Source organism: Mandrillus leucophaeus, unplaced genomic scaffold (genome assembly GCF_000951045.1).
Source record: "Mandrillus leucophaeus isolate KB7577 unplaced genomic scaffold, Mleu.le_1.0 Scaffold433, whole genome shotgun sequence".
Lineage (NCBI taxonomy): Eukaryota > Metazoa > Chordata > Mammalia > Primates > Cercopithecidae > Mandrillus > Mandrillus leucophaeus.
In genome coordinates, this window is record NW_012104621.1 from 2573420 (window position 1) to 2591388 (window position 17969).

General features: G+C 47.8%; 1 protein-coding gene across 1 annotated transcript in view; it reads left to right on the plus strand.

The window, feature by feature from the left end:
- The window catches only part of COL15A1 (collagen, type XV, alpha 1), a 145243-nt gene that overhangs the window by 94383 nt on the left and 32891 nt on the right, over nt 1-17969 (plus strand). The window contains exons 21-31 of the mRNA XM_011993764.1: nt 58-141; nt 2411-2476; nt 4264-4299; nt 6536-6598; nt 9033-9101; nt 9200-9235; nt 12232-12285; nt 12387-12446; nt 13899-13967; nt 14063-14104; nt 16609-16654. Of these exons, the coding sequence (XP_011849154.1) occupies nt 58-141; nt 2411-2476; nt 4264-4299; nt 6536-6598; nt 9033-9101; nt 9200-9235; nt 12232-12285; nt 12387-12446; nt 13899-13967; nt 14063-14104; nt 16609-16654 (625 nt within the window). The remainder of the gene's footprint in view (nt 1-57; nt 142-2410; nt 2477-4263; nt 4300-6535; nt 6599-9032; nt 9102-9199; nt 9236-12231; nt 12286-12386; nt 12447-13898; nt 13968-14062; nt 14105-16608; nt 16655-17969) is intronic.

Consider the following 17969-nt stretch of genomic DNA (forward strand, 5'->3'; position numbering starts at 1 on the left):
CTAGGAGCATCATCCCTGTACAGTGAATTTTTTCTCACTTCTCGCTGCTTTGACCAGGGAGAAAGGGGGACGGATGGAGCCAGTATTGTGGGACCCCCTGGGCCAAGAGGGCCACCTGGGCGCATCGAGGTCTTGTCTAGTGTGAGTATCATCCAGGTCAGAGCTTGTCTACATATTTTCCAACTTTGCCAAAGGGAAGAGAAGGTTGTCCATGACTTCAGAGCTGCTGGCTATGCAGGGGGCATGTAACCAGTGCCTGGTGTTAGAACTTCCACCTGCCAGCACCTGTCTGTTCCTCCCCCAGTTCCGCTGTTCTCTCACATGGTGCTTCCAGATTTGTCTCTTCTGATTAGCATTTGGGGTCATTTGAAAAAACAGGCTAGGAGTATTAGACATGTTGGGGTCTTGAAAAAGCCCCAGATAAGCAGTGCACGCCTTCCCCAGCCAAGTGCAGAGCACATTGAGAAATAAAGCCAAAGATGAGGAGGTAGGCCCAGATACCACCTTGATTACTGATGGAGGTTAGGTGGAGGGACTTCACCCAGTGGGAGAGCCACATGTTCCCGCCAATCAGACAGACTTATCCATGGGTTGATGGATGTGCCTCCCAGAGGCAAGGAGATCTGAAGGAAAGAAGTGTGACTGAGCTGGGCATGCCCCTTGATGCTTCCCAAACTGCCCATCAGGAAGGTCCCTCCACCTCACCACGGAGAGGGTACAGAAGCCAAGAGAAGCCAAGGATTACATCTTTCATGTCACAGGAAACATCTTTGTGTGCTACCTTTAGATGGCTCTTTGATAGTCTGTTAAAACTAAAGCTAAAAATACCCATTCTCCAAAATCCCACATGGGAAGATGTCCACACAAATGGAGGAAAGCATCTTCTTCCCAACTCTCCTCAACAAGGAAGGCAGTAACTTCATCCTTCAAACCCCCGTCATGGTACAGCAATGGCCTATTTACATGTCTGACTCCTCCACCTGCCCTCTAGGGTTTTTTTTCTTCTCTGTATCCCCACCACTGGCCTCATAGTGCTGGTTTAATCAGTGTTTGCTGGATGAAATGTTGGGTGTCATTGAATTATCTATTCCTATTTAAATACTCTGGCATAAGCACTCATGAGCATGCACTCTGCATCGGGTCCATGCTAGGCTCTGTGGGTGTAAAGATAAGTAAGGCCAGGCGCAGTGGCTCACACCTGTAATCTCAGCACTTTGAGAGACTGAGGCAGGAGGACTGCTTGAGCCCAAGAGCTCGAGACCAGCCTGGGCAACATAGCAAGACCCTGTCTCTGATATTAAAAAAGTTTCTAATTAAAAAAATTAAAAATACAGATAAGTAAGACAGAGTTCCTACCTTCAAGGAGCCTCCAGTGAAGTCAGGAGAAAGGCTGTAACAGAGCTGTAACTGAGAGGCAAAGGAACATAAAGACGGGAACAAGGGAGAAAAGACTGTTTGGGATATGAGGAATCAAGGAAGACTTCCCGGAGGAAGTATCTTTGAGCAGGGACTGGAAAGCTAAGAAGGAATTTACCAGGTAGGCATGGAGGATTGAACTTCCAAAGTTCTAGTGGCAGGGACGCCCTGAGCCAAAGCAGAGAGTAGGACAATGTGGTGTGTGCTCCAGGCCCAGGGAGCTGACTGGCAGGGGATAGTGTGTATGGTTGTGTGTGGAGAATGATGGAAATTGGAGAGAAGGCTGGAATGTGGGCTGGGACCAGATCGTGTCCTTTTGATATTAAGACATCACATCATGAAAAATCCTGGCCCTTCAGAGAGAAATAACATCATGCTGGTAGACCACAGAAAGACAAGCCCCAAATAACTGGAAAAAGGATGACTAAAGTTAGAAGAAAAAAAAAACATGATTTTTAAAAATCAAATATGTGTTAAGTGTGCGGGGAAAAAGGTAATCTCGTGTACTTCTGGTGGAAGTGTAAATTGGCCCCTTTGGATGGCTCTTTGGCAGTCTTTTAAAGCTAAAAATATCCATATTCCAAAATTCCACATGGAAAGATCTCCACACAATATGGCCGAGTGAAAAAAGCAAGTTGAGGAGTAATAGAGCCTGATGCCATTTATGTAAAATAACCACATGGACAAACACACACACCCCAACACTGTGTTTTCTGTGGGTGCATGTAATATGTATATGTTTAAATTCTAAAAAGAGAAGACATTCGGATATTGTGTGATGTAAAAATTAAGTAAAGGAAGAAAGTGCGAAGGCGGCTGGGAGCTGTTTTATAGGAAGGGGGCGGGAGAGCTGTGTTTGGCAGTGGGCTGAGGGCGTTCTCAGTGTCTGCGGTATTCTGCTATGCTGGGTGACTTTAATTAAAGCTTTGTTGCCAGGAACAAGGCAGAGCACATGCCATCCTTTGTCCTCATTGTCTGATTTTTCTCTTTTCAGTCCTTGATCAATATCACCCATGGATTCATGAATTTCTCGGACATTCCTGAGCTGGTGGGGCCTCCGGTTGGTATCTACAGCTGCCTCAGAATGTGGCTTTTCCCCAGACGCCCCTGTTGAAACAAAGTCGGGTTGCTCTGGAATCCCTTTAGCTCCTGAAGCACAGAGCTAGGATATATCAAATAGAATGGAAAGAAAGCTTTGCACTTTTTGAAAAGTTGCTTTCACATTAATTTGATCGTGTGGAAAGTTGTGTCCAAAGCAGTGGAAGCTTCCAGTCCTGTGCACCAGAAATATGTGTCCTGGAAATCAGAGAATGCCAAGTAACAAACAAATAATGTCTGTTGCACACGTTTGGCCTGCTTTTATTTACATTATCTTATTTCACAGAATAGGAGGAGCCTGGAGACATCTTTCCTTGTGCTCAAGGGAAACTGGAGCGTGAGGAGGAAATGGACTCATTCTAGTCTTTATAGCCCCATTTTAGAAATCTGGAAATTATCTATGTGTTAATTTCCAGATCTCTAAAATGGGGCTATAATGTGTGTAAGAAACATACATTATTTTTGGCCAGACGTGGTGGCTCACGCCTGTAATCCCAGCACTTTGGGAGGCTGAGGCAGGCAGATCACGAGATCAGGAGTTTGAGACCAGCCTGGCCAACATGTTGAAACCCTGTCTCTACTAAAAATACAACAATTAGCTGGGCGTGGTGGCGTGTGCCTATAATCCTAGCTACTCGGGAGGCTGGGGCACGAGAATCACTTGAACCTGGCAGGCGGGAGTTGCAGTGAGCCAATATTGCACCACGGCACCCCAGCCTGGGTGACAGCGAGACTCTGTCTCAAAACAAACAAACAAAAAACCCGAAATATGCATTATTTCTGCATGTTGGCAGAGTTGACTCATGGCACAATGGCCCTTAGACGAAGGAAGCTTCCTCCTACAGCCTGTAGAATAAATCCTCATTGCATCTCCCAGCATCTGCTGGTCAGCAGCAGGGAAAGGAAGGAGCTCTGGCTTTGGGAGCCTTGGGGTTCCAGCCCCATCTTCTCCACACACCACTCTAAGCTCCTGATTCTCTTCTCTGATGACACTTCACCAGCCTTTGAGGCAACTTGTAAGAAATGAGGGATGTGAAACTGCTTAGCACACTGTGACGCTCTGTGCAAGTCATTGTGGAGACAGGTTTATACCTTCACAGCTGTGCAATGCAGATGTCCCAGCCTCTCCTGCAGATCCCCGTGAGGTTGCCCTGAAGCCCATTCATCCAGGGGAAAATCTAGTGCTGCCCCAAGATTCCTGCAAATATCTGCAGACTCTTCTGGCACCAGGTTTCTCCCCTGCTGAGTGACCTCTCATTGTGAGCTATCTTCGTGTCTCCTCTGTACTGCATCCATTTGATTTCCATGAAAACAAATAATCCAAAATACCTCAATAATGAAACCCTAGAGCAAACCAGATAACAAGTGAAAGTTTCTTCCCAAGAGGTCTTTGTTTTCCCCAAGCTATTGGAGGTTTCGGGTATTAGGTGGGTGGATACTGAAATAAAACACAGACAGACTAAAACCAGAGATTGGGCATCCCTGTCCTCACAGTCCCTGGGCCTTGTCTGCCTGCTTTACCATGCCTCCACCCCTTCTCTCTTTTCCTTGCTTTCTTTCCAGTCGCTGTCCTCCCCTTGGCAAATCCAGACCCTCACAGGGCCCCTTCATCCCTAATGCTGTGTCAATCTGTCTTCCCAGCTGTGGGAGCATGCTGAGGCCTTTGGAAGGGGCTGGGAGGGAGGGGGTCCTGCTGACTCTGGAAATGCTGCTCCTAATCCAGCGTGCTCTGTCTTTGGCATGTCACAGGGGCCGGACGGGTTGCCTGGGCTGCCAGGATTTCCGGTAAGTACAACCCTCGCCCTCTTCTATCTGTGCCCCGTGGCAGCGATCATTCTGTTCCTTCCACGTGGAATGACATTTCCTCCATATCTGCATGACTGAGCTCCAGTGGCATCTTGTTCGTTAACTTTTTCTTGGTGCTCCCACCTGGAAGTGTCCCCTTCTTTAAGTCCCATAAGGCTTTATTGTCACCACTCCTGTGGTTCTTTTCTGCCTTAAATAACAGTTATTTGTGCCCTTGCCTTTTTTTTTCTTGACCATCCTGTGAACAACTTTTGGAGGGTTGGGTTTTACTTATCTCTCTCTATCCAGGACCAATCGAAACCTGAAACAGCAGTTGGCTTGCTATGAATGAAAGTGGACGAGTCAAGTATTTCAAGTAGATAAATCCCTAAAGAGAGAGGATGATGGCGATGGAGGGGGTGCAAAGGAGGGAACCATGGACTAGACATCTAATAAATAATCATCTGTGTGCACCACTATGGGGCTTTCACCATGGAAGGTGAAAACATGCTTCTGTGTGGAAAGAGATTAGTTTTGTCTAAAAGTTTGAGCCTGTCTAAAAGTAAGGCGTGGCTTCAGTGTGGGACCTGGGTGATTTCTCCAAAGCACTGCAGCTCTGAAAGGCCTAATGCCAATGCGTGACATGCACTGCTTCTGGATGAATGAAGGAAATGTAATAGAAATTTGTTGTTGACGGTGGAATGATCAGTGGCCTCCTTTTCTATTTCTTTATAATTTTCTGAATGTTTTATTTATTTACTTACTTATTTATTTATTTTGAGATGGGTCCTCACTCTGGTCATCCAGGCTGGAGTGCAGTGGCTCACTGCAACCTCTGCCCCCCAAGCTCAAGTGATCCTCCCACCTCAGCCTCCCAAGCAGCTGGGACTACAGTCATGTGCCACCATGCCTGGCTAATTTTTTGTATTTTTGATAGACGTGGGGATTTACCATGTTGCCCAGGCTGGTCTGAAACTCCTGAGCTCAAACAATCCATCTGCCTCAGCCTCCCAAAGTGCTGGGATTACAAGCATGAGCCACTAAGCCTGGCTGATTTTCTGAACTTTTTACATTTTCTAAAGGCACGTATCATATGATAACACTAAAAATACTGCTAACTAGACATTAAAAAACAAAAGAGAGAATGGCGACCATGGCCATGACTGTGACCATGACTCTTGGTTAGCAGAAGAAAAGGCCAAACCCCTGAGCTCCAGCCCTGGCTTGGCTGCTCCAAGACCTGGGGCACGTTTCAGAGCACATTCTCCTCTAAATGAGTGGTCCTGTGTTCCTGAGGGAGTCCAGGACCTCCACTGCAGGGAGTAGGGAGGGGGCCAAATAGGCATATACCAGGCCACTGACCTGCAATAAGGGAAGCTTCCCTGAACATATTTGTATATATTAGGCTTTCATTTAAGACTTTATTTGGCGAAAAAAAAAGGAAAGAAAGGAGTTTCACTGCTAAACAATAATAACAAAGAGTTGAAAGCCACTGCTGTAATGGGTAATTCACTCTTTCATCCAGACAAGACAGGAACTTGTGAAAAGTTAAAATAGCAAGAAAGTGTTGAAATGCCTTTTTGAGGCAAATGTGGCTGTGTGAGTCATTGTCACAGGCATTCAGTGTCTGTTGGAGTTGAGAAGAGGTTGCCTCTGGCAGCGTGTGTGGATTTGGCTCTGCAGAGGGGTGGGTGGGCATTCCTATGGGGGGATGGCATGAGTGCTGGTGCAGAGGCAATGGGGGAGTGCAGAGAGGCTGCAGGAAAGGAGTCAACCTGATGGTGTGGGAGATGAGATATTGATGCCTGGCTGGGATGGGCTGGGGTGCCAGGCTAAGGTACCTGTGTCCCATCTCATAGGTAGTGGGGATCCAGAGAAGGGGTGGGAGTCGTGGAAGGGAATAGTGGAGGAGGCGGGCTGCAAGGTGGCCTGGAGGAGCCGGGGGCAAGCAGAGGCAGCAAGCCCAGATGATGGACTGGGTCAGTAGTACCCAGTTGGAGGAAACCAATGTTTAAAGAAGTGTGAAGCCTCAACACTCAGTGCTATCTTCTTTCTACCAGACCACAATTTCTGGACCACTTAAGGTTAAGAAAATGTCATAGATAATCCTGACTTCCACCTGCCTGGGGGATGGCAGTGTCTATTCTACTGTTTGGAAAAAATATATATATTTCTGATTGATTTATGCATTTTAATCTTAACAAACAACCAAATACTATATAACAATTCCTTCCAGGGCCCTAGAGGACCAAAAGGTGACACTGGTTTGCCTGGCTTTCCAGGACTAAAAGGAGAACAGGTAAGAGGGGCCCATGTATCTGGCTTTGGAATTTGCTAAATATTTCAGATTGGCTGAAAGTAGCTATTAACTTTTCTCTTCTTTGAGATAAAATTCACATACCAAAAAATTCACCCCTTTAAATTATACAATTCAGTGATTTTTGGCGGGCTCATAAGGTTGTACAACCTCCTGAACTACTCGGTAATTCTAGAACATTTTCATCATGCCAGAAAGAAACCCCATACTTATTAGCAGTCACTGTCCCACTGTTAACGGTTTTAATCTCCAGGTTCTCTATGAGACGAGAAGGTACGAAGTGGGTAGTGAAATTGATTTTTATCATAATTTGGAAAGAGAACTCAACTCAACACTCCTTTGTTCTCACACACACTGTGCTTTGTCTAATCACCTGCTGGGCATCCCATTAGAACATGCACTGCCTGAGGGCAGGCATCCTGCCAGCTTCTTTTTCATAGCTCCAATACTAATATGGGGCCTGGTATACAAATGGTACTGAATACACTTGTGGGCAGAAGCATGTATAATTAATGAATAGAACAAATGTTAATATTTATAAGTTATAAGTTGAGCATTCTGCAGTTGAACAACAGTCTTGCTCCAGAATCTCTGGAATAAATATTTAGCACACAGAAAACTTCCTGAGAACTCCCAGGGTACCAAACCTATTGTTGTGCTTGTATTCTTTTGTGGTTGCCTCTTAGAATTAACTTTCCAGTTGGTTTTTATAGATAAGGGGGAGAGTGACGTCCATAAACAGATTAATGTATTCACCCGTCCATGTATACACTCATCCATCTTTCATCCACTGACCCCTGCCGTGTGCCAGGCAGTTTCCTGTGCTAGGCACTAGGGATATAGAAATAAGATGAGGAAGAGCTATGCAAAGAGCTAACAGAGCACATGTTTACAGCTGGAATGGAGCTCTGTGCAAAGCCAGTGGGAGCACTGTGCAACCCCCTGAGCCTGCCATGGGGAGTCAAGGAGGGTGGGTGTGCTTTCCGGGAGGGGGGAACTTAAGCTCCTCTCGTTCTTCTCTACCCCCACCATTCTATAATGATCTCCAAGGAGGAGAGGGCCTCCAATATCTAGTGGGCCACTGCTCCAGGGCATGGAGGGCTCGGTATGCTGGGTGAAGGTTTGGCATCACATGGGAATGTGTCTTGGGATGCTTTTGCTGCCACAGGCCTGTGGAGATGGACCAGGGCTGGCCAGCTCAGGATTGGGAGGAGGCCCAGTGAAGCAAGAGCACCTCTTGCTTTAAACACTCTGTTTCCTATGTGGTGAGGTCAGATGGATCTGGAGGGACGGATGTGACATCCGCGCCCTAACCTCCTGCCACCTTGAATGACTGGCACAGGCAGCCAGGCGGCTCTGCTCCGGCCATTGCAGCAAACACGCTTTCTCTCACTCTGCCTCTAATGCTTTTGTGCTTGCTTCTTCTCCCTGCTGGCGTGCTCAGGACTACCTTTCCTCACCAGCGGAGTGGTAAGATCTAAATACCAGGTGTGGGCTTAGGGGGATGGAAGAAAGAGGCTGCTCTGCTTGCTTTGATGCCACTGTCCTAGCTACTCCCAGCCCCATTAAAAGGAGACTTCTGTGTGGCTCAGCCCTGCTCCCCAGGGGCCAGCATTGAAGTTTAGGGCCAAAGCCTCAGAGTCAGATAGAAGGTTTCTGCATCTGGCCTTGTTCTCTGGACAAGTATCTTCTCAGCAGCCTCTAGCGTAGTAGATGGCTCTGCTGAGGACAGGATTGGGGGCAGGATCCTGTGTTCTTGCCACCAGTCTACCCATCACCCATTTCCCAATATCTGAGATAGCTTTGCCTAACTAAGTGTTTGCACAGGAGCTTAGAGTTTGGATGCAATGTTACATGTGGAGACACAAGGCCTCCATGTTGACAGAGGCCTCTAGTTTTTATACCTTCATCTCTTTCCTAATTTCAAGTGTTTTAACAAGAATAAGTATTCTTGGTGGGAACAGATCTCAGGTTGAGTTGCTAGGAAAGCAAGCTATCAAATACTTTGGGAGCCAGAGGTTCCTTGAGGGCACCATGTGGCAGGAGATAGACAGGACCACACTGAGGCTGGATCCTGGAGGGTTGAGAGTAAGGATGCAAATCTGTTATCAGTGGGAGCCCTGAAGGGACATGGAAGACAGGACTGTCCTGTGCCTTAGGACAGTAACTCTGATGGTACATAGAGGGAATGGCTGAGAGAACATGCATTCATTTAGGAGACTGTTGCAATACTCTAGCAAGAGGTAATTTTGAAGCAGTGGGGTTTCAAGTAGGATGAAGGCAAGATAAATAAATCATGGCTGTAGGACTGAGAGGACTCTGTACAAGGTGGCAAGGAGGAGTATCTGTACAAAGCTCTCTGGACAAGGTGGCAAGGAGGAGTCCTGACTTCATCAAGATGTTTTCTGAATTACAGGGCGAGAAGGGAGAGCCAGGTGCCATCCTGACAGGGGACATTCCTCTGGAAAGGCTGATGGGGAAAAAGGTAATTATGTCACCAGACCCTGCAGGCACATATCTGCCCCAGCTTCCCATCTTTGTTTCTGTTCCAAACAGTGACAAATACATCTCTTCCTGTTTTAGGGTGAACCTGGAATGCACGGAGCCCCAGGACCAATGGTAAGCCAGAGCATCTCTCAGCTGGATCTGGACTGGGATTTGATGCATTTTTCATATTTTGATTTGGTTAGATTTAGTCGTCCCAGTTATGAAAATGCAAAGATGTGGCAAAGTGTGCATATACTAGGGTAAGGCTAACTACAATTAAATAAACTTTTCAGTGATTTAACACAACAGCAGCTTATTTCTCGCTCTTGCAAAGTCCACTGTGGTTGTTCTCAGCTTGGCATCTCTCCTCCAAGAAGTGACTCAGGGACCCAGGATGCTTCCATTCTGTGACTCGGCAAATCTTGTGGATTCAAGGTCACACAGGAGCTGGCAGGCTGAAGTTGGGGAGGGGGAAGAGATTGTGGAAGATAATAAACATCACTTCTGGCACATTCCATAAGCCAAAACTCAGAGGCCTGTGGCCTCAGAGTGTAGTTTAGCTGTGTGTCCAGGAAGGAGAGGTGCACTTGCAGTTATACCACAGAACTTGCCAGCTGAAGATGACCAATTTCCCAGGAAACCCTCAAGGGAACCCCACAAAACCTCCCTGGGATTTTTGATTTTGGTTGTGAATATGCCACTCATTTGCTGTGAGACCTTGTGCAAGCCCTCCTCTCTCTCTGGGCTCCTGTTTTCCCATCTGCACATTGAAGGGATTGAATTAGTACTAAATGGTATTAGGGCCCTTCTGGCCTTATGGCTCTGGGAATCCATAACCCATCTGGGCTTCTGAGCAGCTCTCCCTGTTTCTCCAAAGGTGAACCCTAAACTTCCTTCCCTGTGTAGAACATTCTCTCTGGGTCAGACTGTATTGATGCTTCACATAGGCCATCTCATTTCATCTTCACAACCCCAGGAAGTGACTCTCAGAATCCCCATTTTATAGAGGAGGAAACTCAGGCTCAAAGAGGTTGAGTAATCTGCCCATGTGACACAGCTTGTAAGTGGCAGAGTGGGGATTTGAGGCCAGCCTGTCAGGCTCTGGGTCCAGTCTCTTCTCAAATGAACCTCACTGCCTCTAATGAATATTTGAAACACTGAACATTTGAAACATTTTGGGCTGCAGAATTGTCTACAGGTTTATTTGGTTGAAGCTGGATCTCAGTTGTGGGGAGAAAGGACCTCACATTTCTGTAACAGATTTGTATCCTTGAAGAATGGCCTGTAACTTTTGAGGTGAATTCTTCAAAAGACCTTCTGAGGCCTTTGGTTCCCGAAGTCAGGAAGAGTGGGCACCGAAAGTCAATTAGCTAAGACAGACTGATAGATTCTTGTGTTAACTACTGGTTAACCACCTACTAACCTCCAATACTGTGGAAAATACAATAGTTAGTGGTGGGGACCAGCAGGCTGCTGCAGATGCCATGGCAGTGGTTCCTACTGAAGTCCAGCTTGGGCACAGCTTGCCAAATATAGGCAGTAAGTGGCACCTTCTTCTAATTTGCATGAAGGTGCTGTATGGGCTAGCTGTGGCCTTAGTGACCAGTGTAGCTTATAACTCCTCAAATTCACTGGTGTCCTCTTACACAAAGTGTAGACCATGCACCAGCATCACTGACATCACTTGGGAACTTCTTAGAACTGTAGAACCTCAGGCCCCACCCAAGACATACTGGATCTGCATTTTTAACAAGATCCAGGTGATTCTTAATGTACATTGATGTTTGGGAAGTGTATTAGTCCATTCTCACGCTGCTATGAAGAAATACCGAGACTGGATAATTTATAAAGAAAAGAGGTTTAATTGACTCATAGTACCACATGCCTAGGAGTCCTCAGGAAACTTACAATCATGGTGGGAGGCATCTCTTCACAGGGCAGCAGGAGAGAGAATGAGTGCCAGCAGGGGAAACACTAGACACCTATAAAACCATCAGATCTAAGGAGAACTCATTCACTGTCATGAGAACAGCAGGGTTTAACTGCCTCCATGATTCAATGACCTCCCACCAGGTCCCTCCCATGACATGCGGGGGTTATGGAATTACAATTCAAGATGAGATTTGGGTGGGCACACAAAGGCAAACCATATCAGGAAGTGTTGCACTAGAACATACCAACCAAGTGGCCTGTGCCCTGTCAACCGCATCTGGCTTTGCTTTTCTTTCCCTAAGAGTAATACAGACTAGGTACTTTACCTACTGACCCTGTTTCAACTCAGTTTTTATTTGCCATTTTTCAGATCATGGTTATGTATGTTAATGGTAGGAGGAAAAGGAACTTGGAGTGCGCCAGACTTAAACCAGTCATTCCTCTGGGAGACACAGCAGACCCAGCTGCAGGGTTGGAAAGGCGCAGACTGAGGGTAGAATGTGTTCTAGGAAGAGGTACATCATCAATGGTGTTGTCAACCAAGTGGTTTGCATCCCAGACACTAGAAGGCAGGAGGGTTCCTGAAGATTGCAACAGAACAGTGGCTCTAGAGGCCTGTGGTCCTGGAAAGCCAGCACTGAAATAGGGCCCATGGTCAGGAACTCAGCTGGAGGACCGGGATGTCAGACCAAGACTCTGGTTCCTAGGGGCAAGTTAGAGCAAGGAAGGAACCAAATCCTAGAGCGGGTTATCAGGCCAGGCTGGCCTGGTGGGCGAGGCAAGGTTGCATTATTCAGAATGCGGGATGCGGTAAGCCCTGGGACATAAGACCTAGGGCAGAGATTCATGTTCTGGGCTGGCCTAGCGCCTGGCTACCGGGGAGTTGAGGCCCTGAGCTACTGACCTCTTGCTCCTTAGTTAGCCCTGACTGCAAGAGGATGGGTCCAGAGTCTGGGGTGGGCTGGAGCCTGCAGGAAAGCAGGCGATGGAGTGGGTTGAGCAGGTGCTTCTAGCCGAGAACGGAGAGGCTGGCGACAAAGAGGCTGCGGGAGGGGGCTTCGACCTGGCTCCCTGCCCTTCTTTCTCCTGTCGGTGGATCATCATCACCACTGTCTGCAAAAGCAGGCTTGCACCCCTCATTTCCCTGAACCCAGACTTTCCGTTCTTTTCTAATCTGGCATTTGTTTTGCCTCTAGGGGCCCAAAGGACCACCAGGACATAAAGGAGAATTTGGTCTCCCCGGACGACCTGTAGGTATCAGCGTTCATTGGACAGGCTGGAGGGGGAGGACACATGGGCCAGGCTGGTCTGCGGGCGGAGGGTTTACTGAGGTGTCTGCTGTGGGTTCCAGGGTCGCCCAGGACTGAATGGCCTCAAGGGTGCCAAAGGAGATCCAGGGGTCATTATGCAGGTGAGTCATCCTGAGGATAGAGCCGGAGGTTGGTGTCCAGAGAGGGTGAGAGAGTGTGGGGTCCACAGAGCAGGGCCTGTGGACTGAATATTCAGGAATGTTGTTCTTATTCCTTCACTGCCACTGCCAAAGGTCCTCCCACCCAGTCCTGTCCTTCAGCTCCCTCTCAGGAGGGTCCTGCCACCTAAAACACCTCAGTGGAGAGTAGACTTCCTTATGTAGGACTCAGAGGGAGTAGGGGAGAAAGGGATCTGGTCATGCTCAGAAAATGTGGTTCCAAACCCCAGGGCCTCTAATTCTACAGTAATGTCACCTCTCCCCTCCTTTACACAGTCCCAGGGTTCACTCACGTCACTAGGGGCTCAGCGAGTGCTGGAAGTCAGTATCAAAGGCAGATCAGCTACTTCAGTGGGGCCTCCCAGGTTAGCAAACACTGGGCAGCAGCAGGGACCCTGGTCTAGGAGAAAAAAGCCAATGTTTATTCAGCAGCTGCTATGTACCAGACACTGTGCAAAGTGATTTTAAGGAGAGTTTCTCATTTAGTCTTGCTGGTAACCATTGCATGAGACACTATGCAGGGGTCTTGTTTTACATAAGAGGATACTGGGGCCTATAGAAGTCAAGGCACCCAGCCAAAGTGACCCAGCTAATAATCCCCAAACTGAGATGTAAACACAGCTCTAAGTCTATTGCTGCTTCGGTTTGTGCTACACTGCTTCTGCTTTGTATGCCCAGAAATCCAGAAATACTATTTTCCTGAAGCATTAGGGGTTGACTCTCACTCACCAAGCCAACTGAAACTGGAAGGTAAACCAGATACTGATGCCTTCATTTAGAGTCATCAATACACCTTCCACATGGGCTAAACTCTTCATGCCTGCCCTCAGAGCCGCACCTCTCCTGCTGCAAGCTCCTGCGTCTAGGCTTAGAGGAGAAACTGTTGCAGGGTATTAAAGCCAAGCTGGCCTCACTTTGAAAAAACTATCTAACAAGAGTTTTGCATTTATGCTTGCATTTCTGAGACACATTCCCTCTGGCAATATGTCACATGAGGGACCCGCACAGTCCATTCCCACTCCTATACTGGGAATGCACTGATAGGGAGGCCTTAGGCTCAGTATCAACTGGGAGTCAGAATCTGAGTTGCAATCTCGTTCTGCTGTAAGCTGCTGTGTGGTCTTGAGCAGGTCACCTCCCGTCTCTGAGGCTCATTAGCTGCATGTGTTAACCAGAGACAATACTTGTTTCTCTGTCATCCTCCCTATGGTTTGTTGTGAAGATACAGGGAGGACAGGGACATAGAAGTGCTCTGTGGCTCCCTGGGCAACCTGAGAGAGAAGTTGGTTGGCTTCAGTGGATCCTCCTTTTCTTCCTCTGGAGGAAATGTCCTGCAGCTGCCCCTGCACTCACAACAACCTGAACTAATGGAATGGCCTTTTTTTCTTCCTTCAGGGCCCACCTGGCTTACCTGGCCCTCCAGGCCCCCCTGGGCCACCTGGAGCTGTGATTAACATCAAAGGAGTAAGTTGGCATGGGGTGGGAAGACCTTCCTGATTGGTCTAAGCTGGAGTCAGGTGTCCTGGTGACCTCACCTCTCTCGTTCTCGTTACCCACAGGCCATTTTCCCAATACCCATCCGACCACACTGCAAAATGCCAGTAAGTAGCAATCACCGCCTTAAAGAGCAGGCTTTGCAATACATAGCAACTCAGAGAAAAAATCAGTCTTTGTCTTGGGCCCTTTCTATCCTCAAATGTCCTCTTGAATGTCTTCTGTCCCCTAAGTGTAGACCCTCAAGTGACTAGAAGCTTTTAGATAACAGATTGTGGCAGTGAAACATACTGGATCTTCTAAGGGTGCACACACGGTAAGGTGCTTCTTTTCATACCATCTAAAAAGCAGTGTCTTTTGTTATGGCGATCATATTAGCTTCATGCGTGGAGTAGTATAAAATTGGGAAAAATAGACCCCTTAGAAAACATAGATGAGAAAACAAGCCATGCCAACCCATGGTCTTTGCATTGGGAACTTTGGGCTAAAATCTGTAACTAACTATATTGCCCTTTCCCAATGATCACGTCACTGCACAGCGCACAACACTGACAGGCAGGGCTTCTCTCTCCCACTTTATAATAAGGAAACGAACTGTGACTCAGAGAAGCTCACTGGCTTGTCCAAGGTCACAGGACTTGACTGAGCTGGGACTGTAACTCAAGTCTCCTAACCACCAGGCAGCAGGGGCAGACACTGGGATTCTGAGGAGTCAGGCACTTGCCTGGCCCCCCAACTATTGAGCCGCTCTGTCCCTGATGTTTTACCCATAGGAAGAGAGTCAGATTTCTGTGAGAAAACCCAGAGGGGAGGGTGGGCCTTGTGCACAGGCATTAGTCACAGAACCATACATAATCATTCTCTCATTCATTCAACAAATATTTATTGAGCACTTATGCAGTACCAAGTACTACCCCAGGTAGGCCCTGGGGACACAAGGGTGAACTAGACGGGTGTGGCCTCCGCTCTCAGGAGCTTGCAAATTACAATTTAGAAATATTCTTTGACGTGAGTTCATAATTGATCCCTGTTGGAGGTGATGCTAAGACTTGGGTCAGAGGCTACAAAATGACACAGTTTGGCTGCATATTTGCCCAGACATCTGGCTAAGTCTACACACTGAAGCATCCAAGTCTGCAGCACAGGGCCTGGGAACTCTGGCCTAGAGGGCAGGACCTACCTATGTCAGGTGACTAAGGGGCTCCAGGCTCTACATGGAGACAACAGCAACCCAGTATGTGTTTATATCCATGGCCTGAAGAGAAACATAAAATATCAGTGCTGGAGTGACCTTCCTGGGCAGTCGCTGCATCCCACCTCCTTATCACACAGGAGAGACCACAGCCCAGAGAAGCAAAGGGCTGGCTCCAGGTCACACAGTGAGTTAGTGCCGAAGCCCCTCCCAACTAACATGATTTCAGGCCTCAAATGAGCCAGCCACAGAACAGCACTTGACAAATTTTAGAGTGCTATAAAAATACTACTGCAATGATCATGACCTGCTCCAGGAACTCTTGCAGTAACCATGGTCTTTGGGGGTCGTGGGATACCTAAAAGAAGGAAAAGATAGGCTCAAAGCATTTTTAGTAAGATTGTTTACTTCATATTGCCTGGCTAGATACTGTAGGAGCTGGGTCATGGACATTTCTTGTCCAACTCTCAAAATAGGCATTTTGAGACAGAAATGCTTCCTCTTACAGTCAGCATTTCATGAACCCCTTATAGTTTCAGCTCCTTCCAACACCCGAATCATTTACAGCTCATGTCTGTAGTGGAGAAACTTTATCAGCATAGCCTGTAAGATAACAGCTTGAAGCTGCAAACTTCATCCTTAACTTATAAATGTTTTTAATGGAATATTTCCTCCCCACTCCCATCTTTTCTTGGTGGCCCCTGAGCAGCTTGTGACCCTCCACCCTAAGCATAGAAGGATTTTGGCACCAGACGGATGACTTTGATTCCACACATCAGCTGGGAAGAAGCCAGGTTACAAGTGGCCTTGTCTTAACAGAGAAGGAAATGCAGGAATCTGGGGAAAACTGGGAAGGAATATTATCCAGAACAGCTGGGACTCTAGACCCCTGGAACCTAATGAGGAGTCCAGAATAGCCACTCCCAATCTAATGATAACCCCCTTTGCTAATTACCTGCTCATGATGCTCATCTTTGATTAGGTGCAATAGCAAAGCTAATGGCTGACCCAGCTTCACGGCTGGGCATGTCACTTGCTCGGATGCTTGATCTCATATATGAATCAATCCCAAGTGATAAGAAAGGAAGACAAGAATGCTCATAGTTGGCCAAACCAACACTGCCACAATTTGTTGTCTTAAAGCTTTGGGCTTCCCTACGACTGAGTTTTTTGGCCAGTAGGTCTCAGCTCTGTCTCCCCAGCCCAACTACATCATGGGTCTCCCAGCTGAAAGCCTGGGATGTCTGTGCATTGAGAACTGCTGGGGATTCAGGGCTTTGGGGGACTCCAGAGCCAAAGGAAGGCCTGGCTCTGTGGCATTGCCTCTTTTGTCACATGCCCCCGGGACAGTGGCTGCCTGTGTCTGCAAACACCACAGCAGAGCTTGCAGTGCCTGACCTGGACTTCCTCTCTTTCCAGGTTGATACTGCTCATCCCGGGAGTCCAGAGCTCATCACCTTTCACGGTATATACTCCCTTCTTCATCATTTGTTTCTCTGGGCCATCTCCTTGAGGAAGGTGGTTTTTCTTTGCCCAGTGCTGGGCTCAGACTAGGTGGTCAGGAAGGTCTAACTGGATGCTGTAGGGTTGGAGGTGGCAGCTGAGCCAAGGCTGTGGGGCTGTGCACCTCTCTTTGGTTTGGTCACACATGTGTCTATTCTGCTTATCTTCGCTGAGCCTCCTAGTTGGCAACAAGCACTCTGTTCTTTCAATTGTTCATTTATTCATAAAACATTCACTGATGCCTGTTCCTTACTTGGTATGATCCACACTGGGCTGAGAGAGATTCCAAGAGCCTGGGAAGCACTGTTCCTGCCTCTCAGGCTCTTGGAACCTGATAAGTGAAACTATTTTAAAAACAATTAAGTGCAGTATGCCAAGAGCTGATCAGGGAAGGGCCGTGGGAGCTCAGGAGACCCTTGCCTCAGTGTCCATGCAACTTTGTAAGCATCTTCTGGGAGCTTGTTAGAAATGCAGGACTTCAGGCCCCACCCTAGACCTGCTGAATCAGAACCCATGTTTTAACCATCTCCCAGGTGAGGCATGTGCACAGCAAAGTGTGAGAAATGCTGGCTCAGAGGGTTTCATTAGTAAATGTCAGCATGTTCATAGCCACATGCAGGAGCTTTGCTATGGCACATCAGAGAGGGACAGGCCAGGGGACGGGGCCTGAAGGTGAGCAGTCACTCTGGTGCCCCTGTCCCACACACCCTGTCATGCCACTTGGGGCTTAAATAGGGGAAGATCTTTTTCCTTCAATATTCACCTTCAGCTTGGCTGCGTCACCCCAGCCCACCAGGTGGTGGTCTCCCTGATGTTATCTGACCCCATGGTTTTTCTGTCACTTCTGCCTACCAAGCCCAGCCTGTTTCTAAAATCTATGCTTAGATTCAGTTCAAGGCACCCCTTTCCCCTGGTGCAAGTTGGACTTTAGGGAGCAGGGGATGGAGCCAGATTTGTTTTCTCAGATCTCCAACTGTTTCTCTTCCCTGTGAGCCTCCCCTGGAAGGAGGGGGAGGGAACAGATCTTTCTGGATGTGACAGCTCCTAGTGGGCAATCATCCTGCTTACTGTGTGCAGCCACTATTGCTCCAGTCGGTGCTTGTGCACTTGCTGTCTGCTCTTCTGATCACTGCTGTCTGTGGGCTCAGTGTGGGTGAGGGAGGCCCCATGGGCCCCACTGCCCAGGTCATGGGTCTCACACAGCATTCCCAGGGTTGGAGAGGCCTTGATAGATGTAGTTGCTGCTCCCTACTGACCCCCTGCTGACACCATCATGA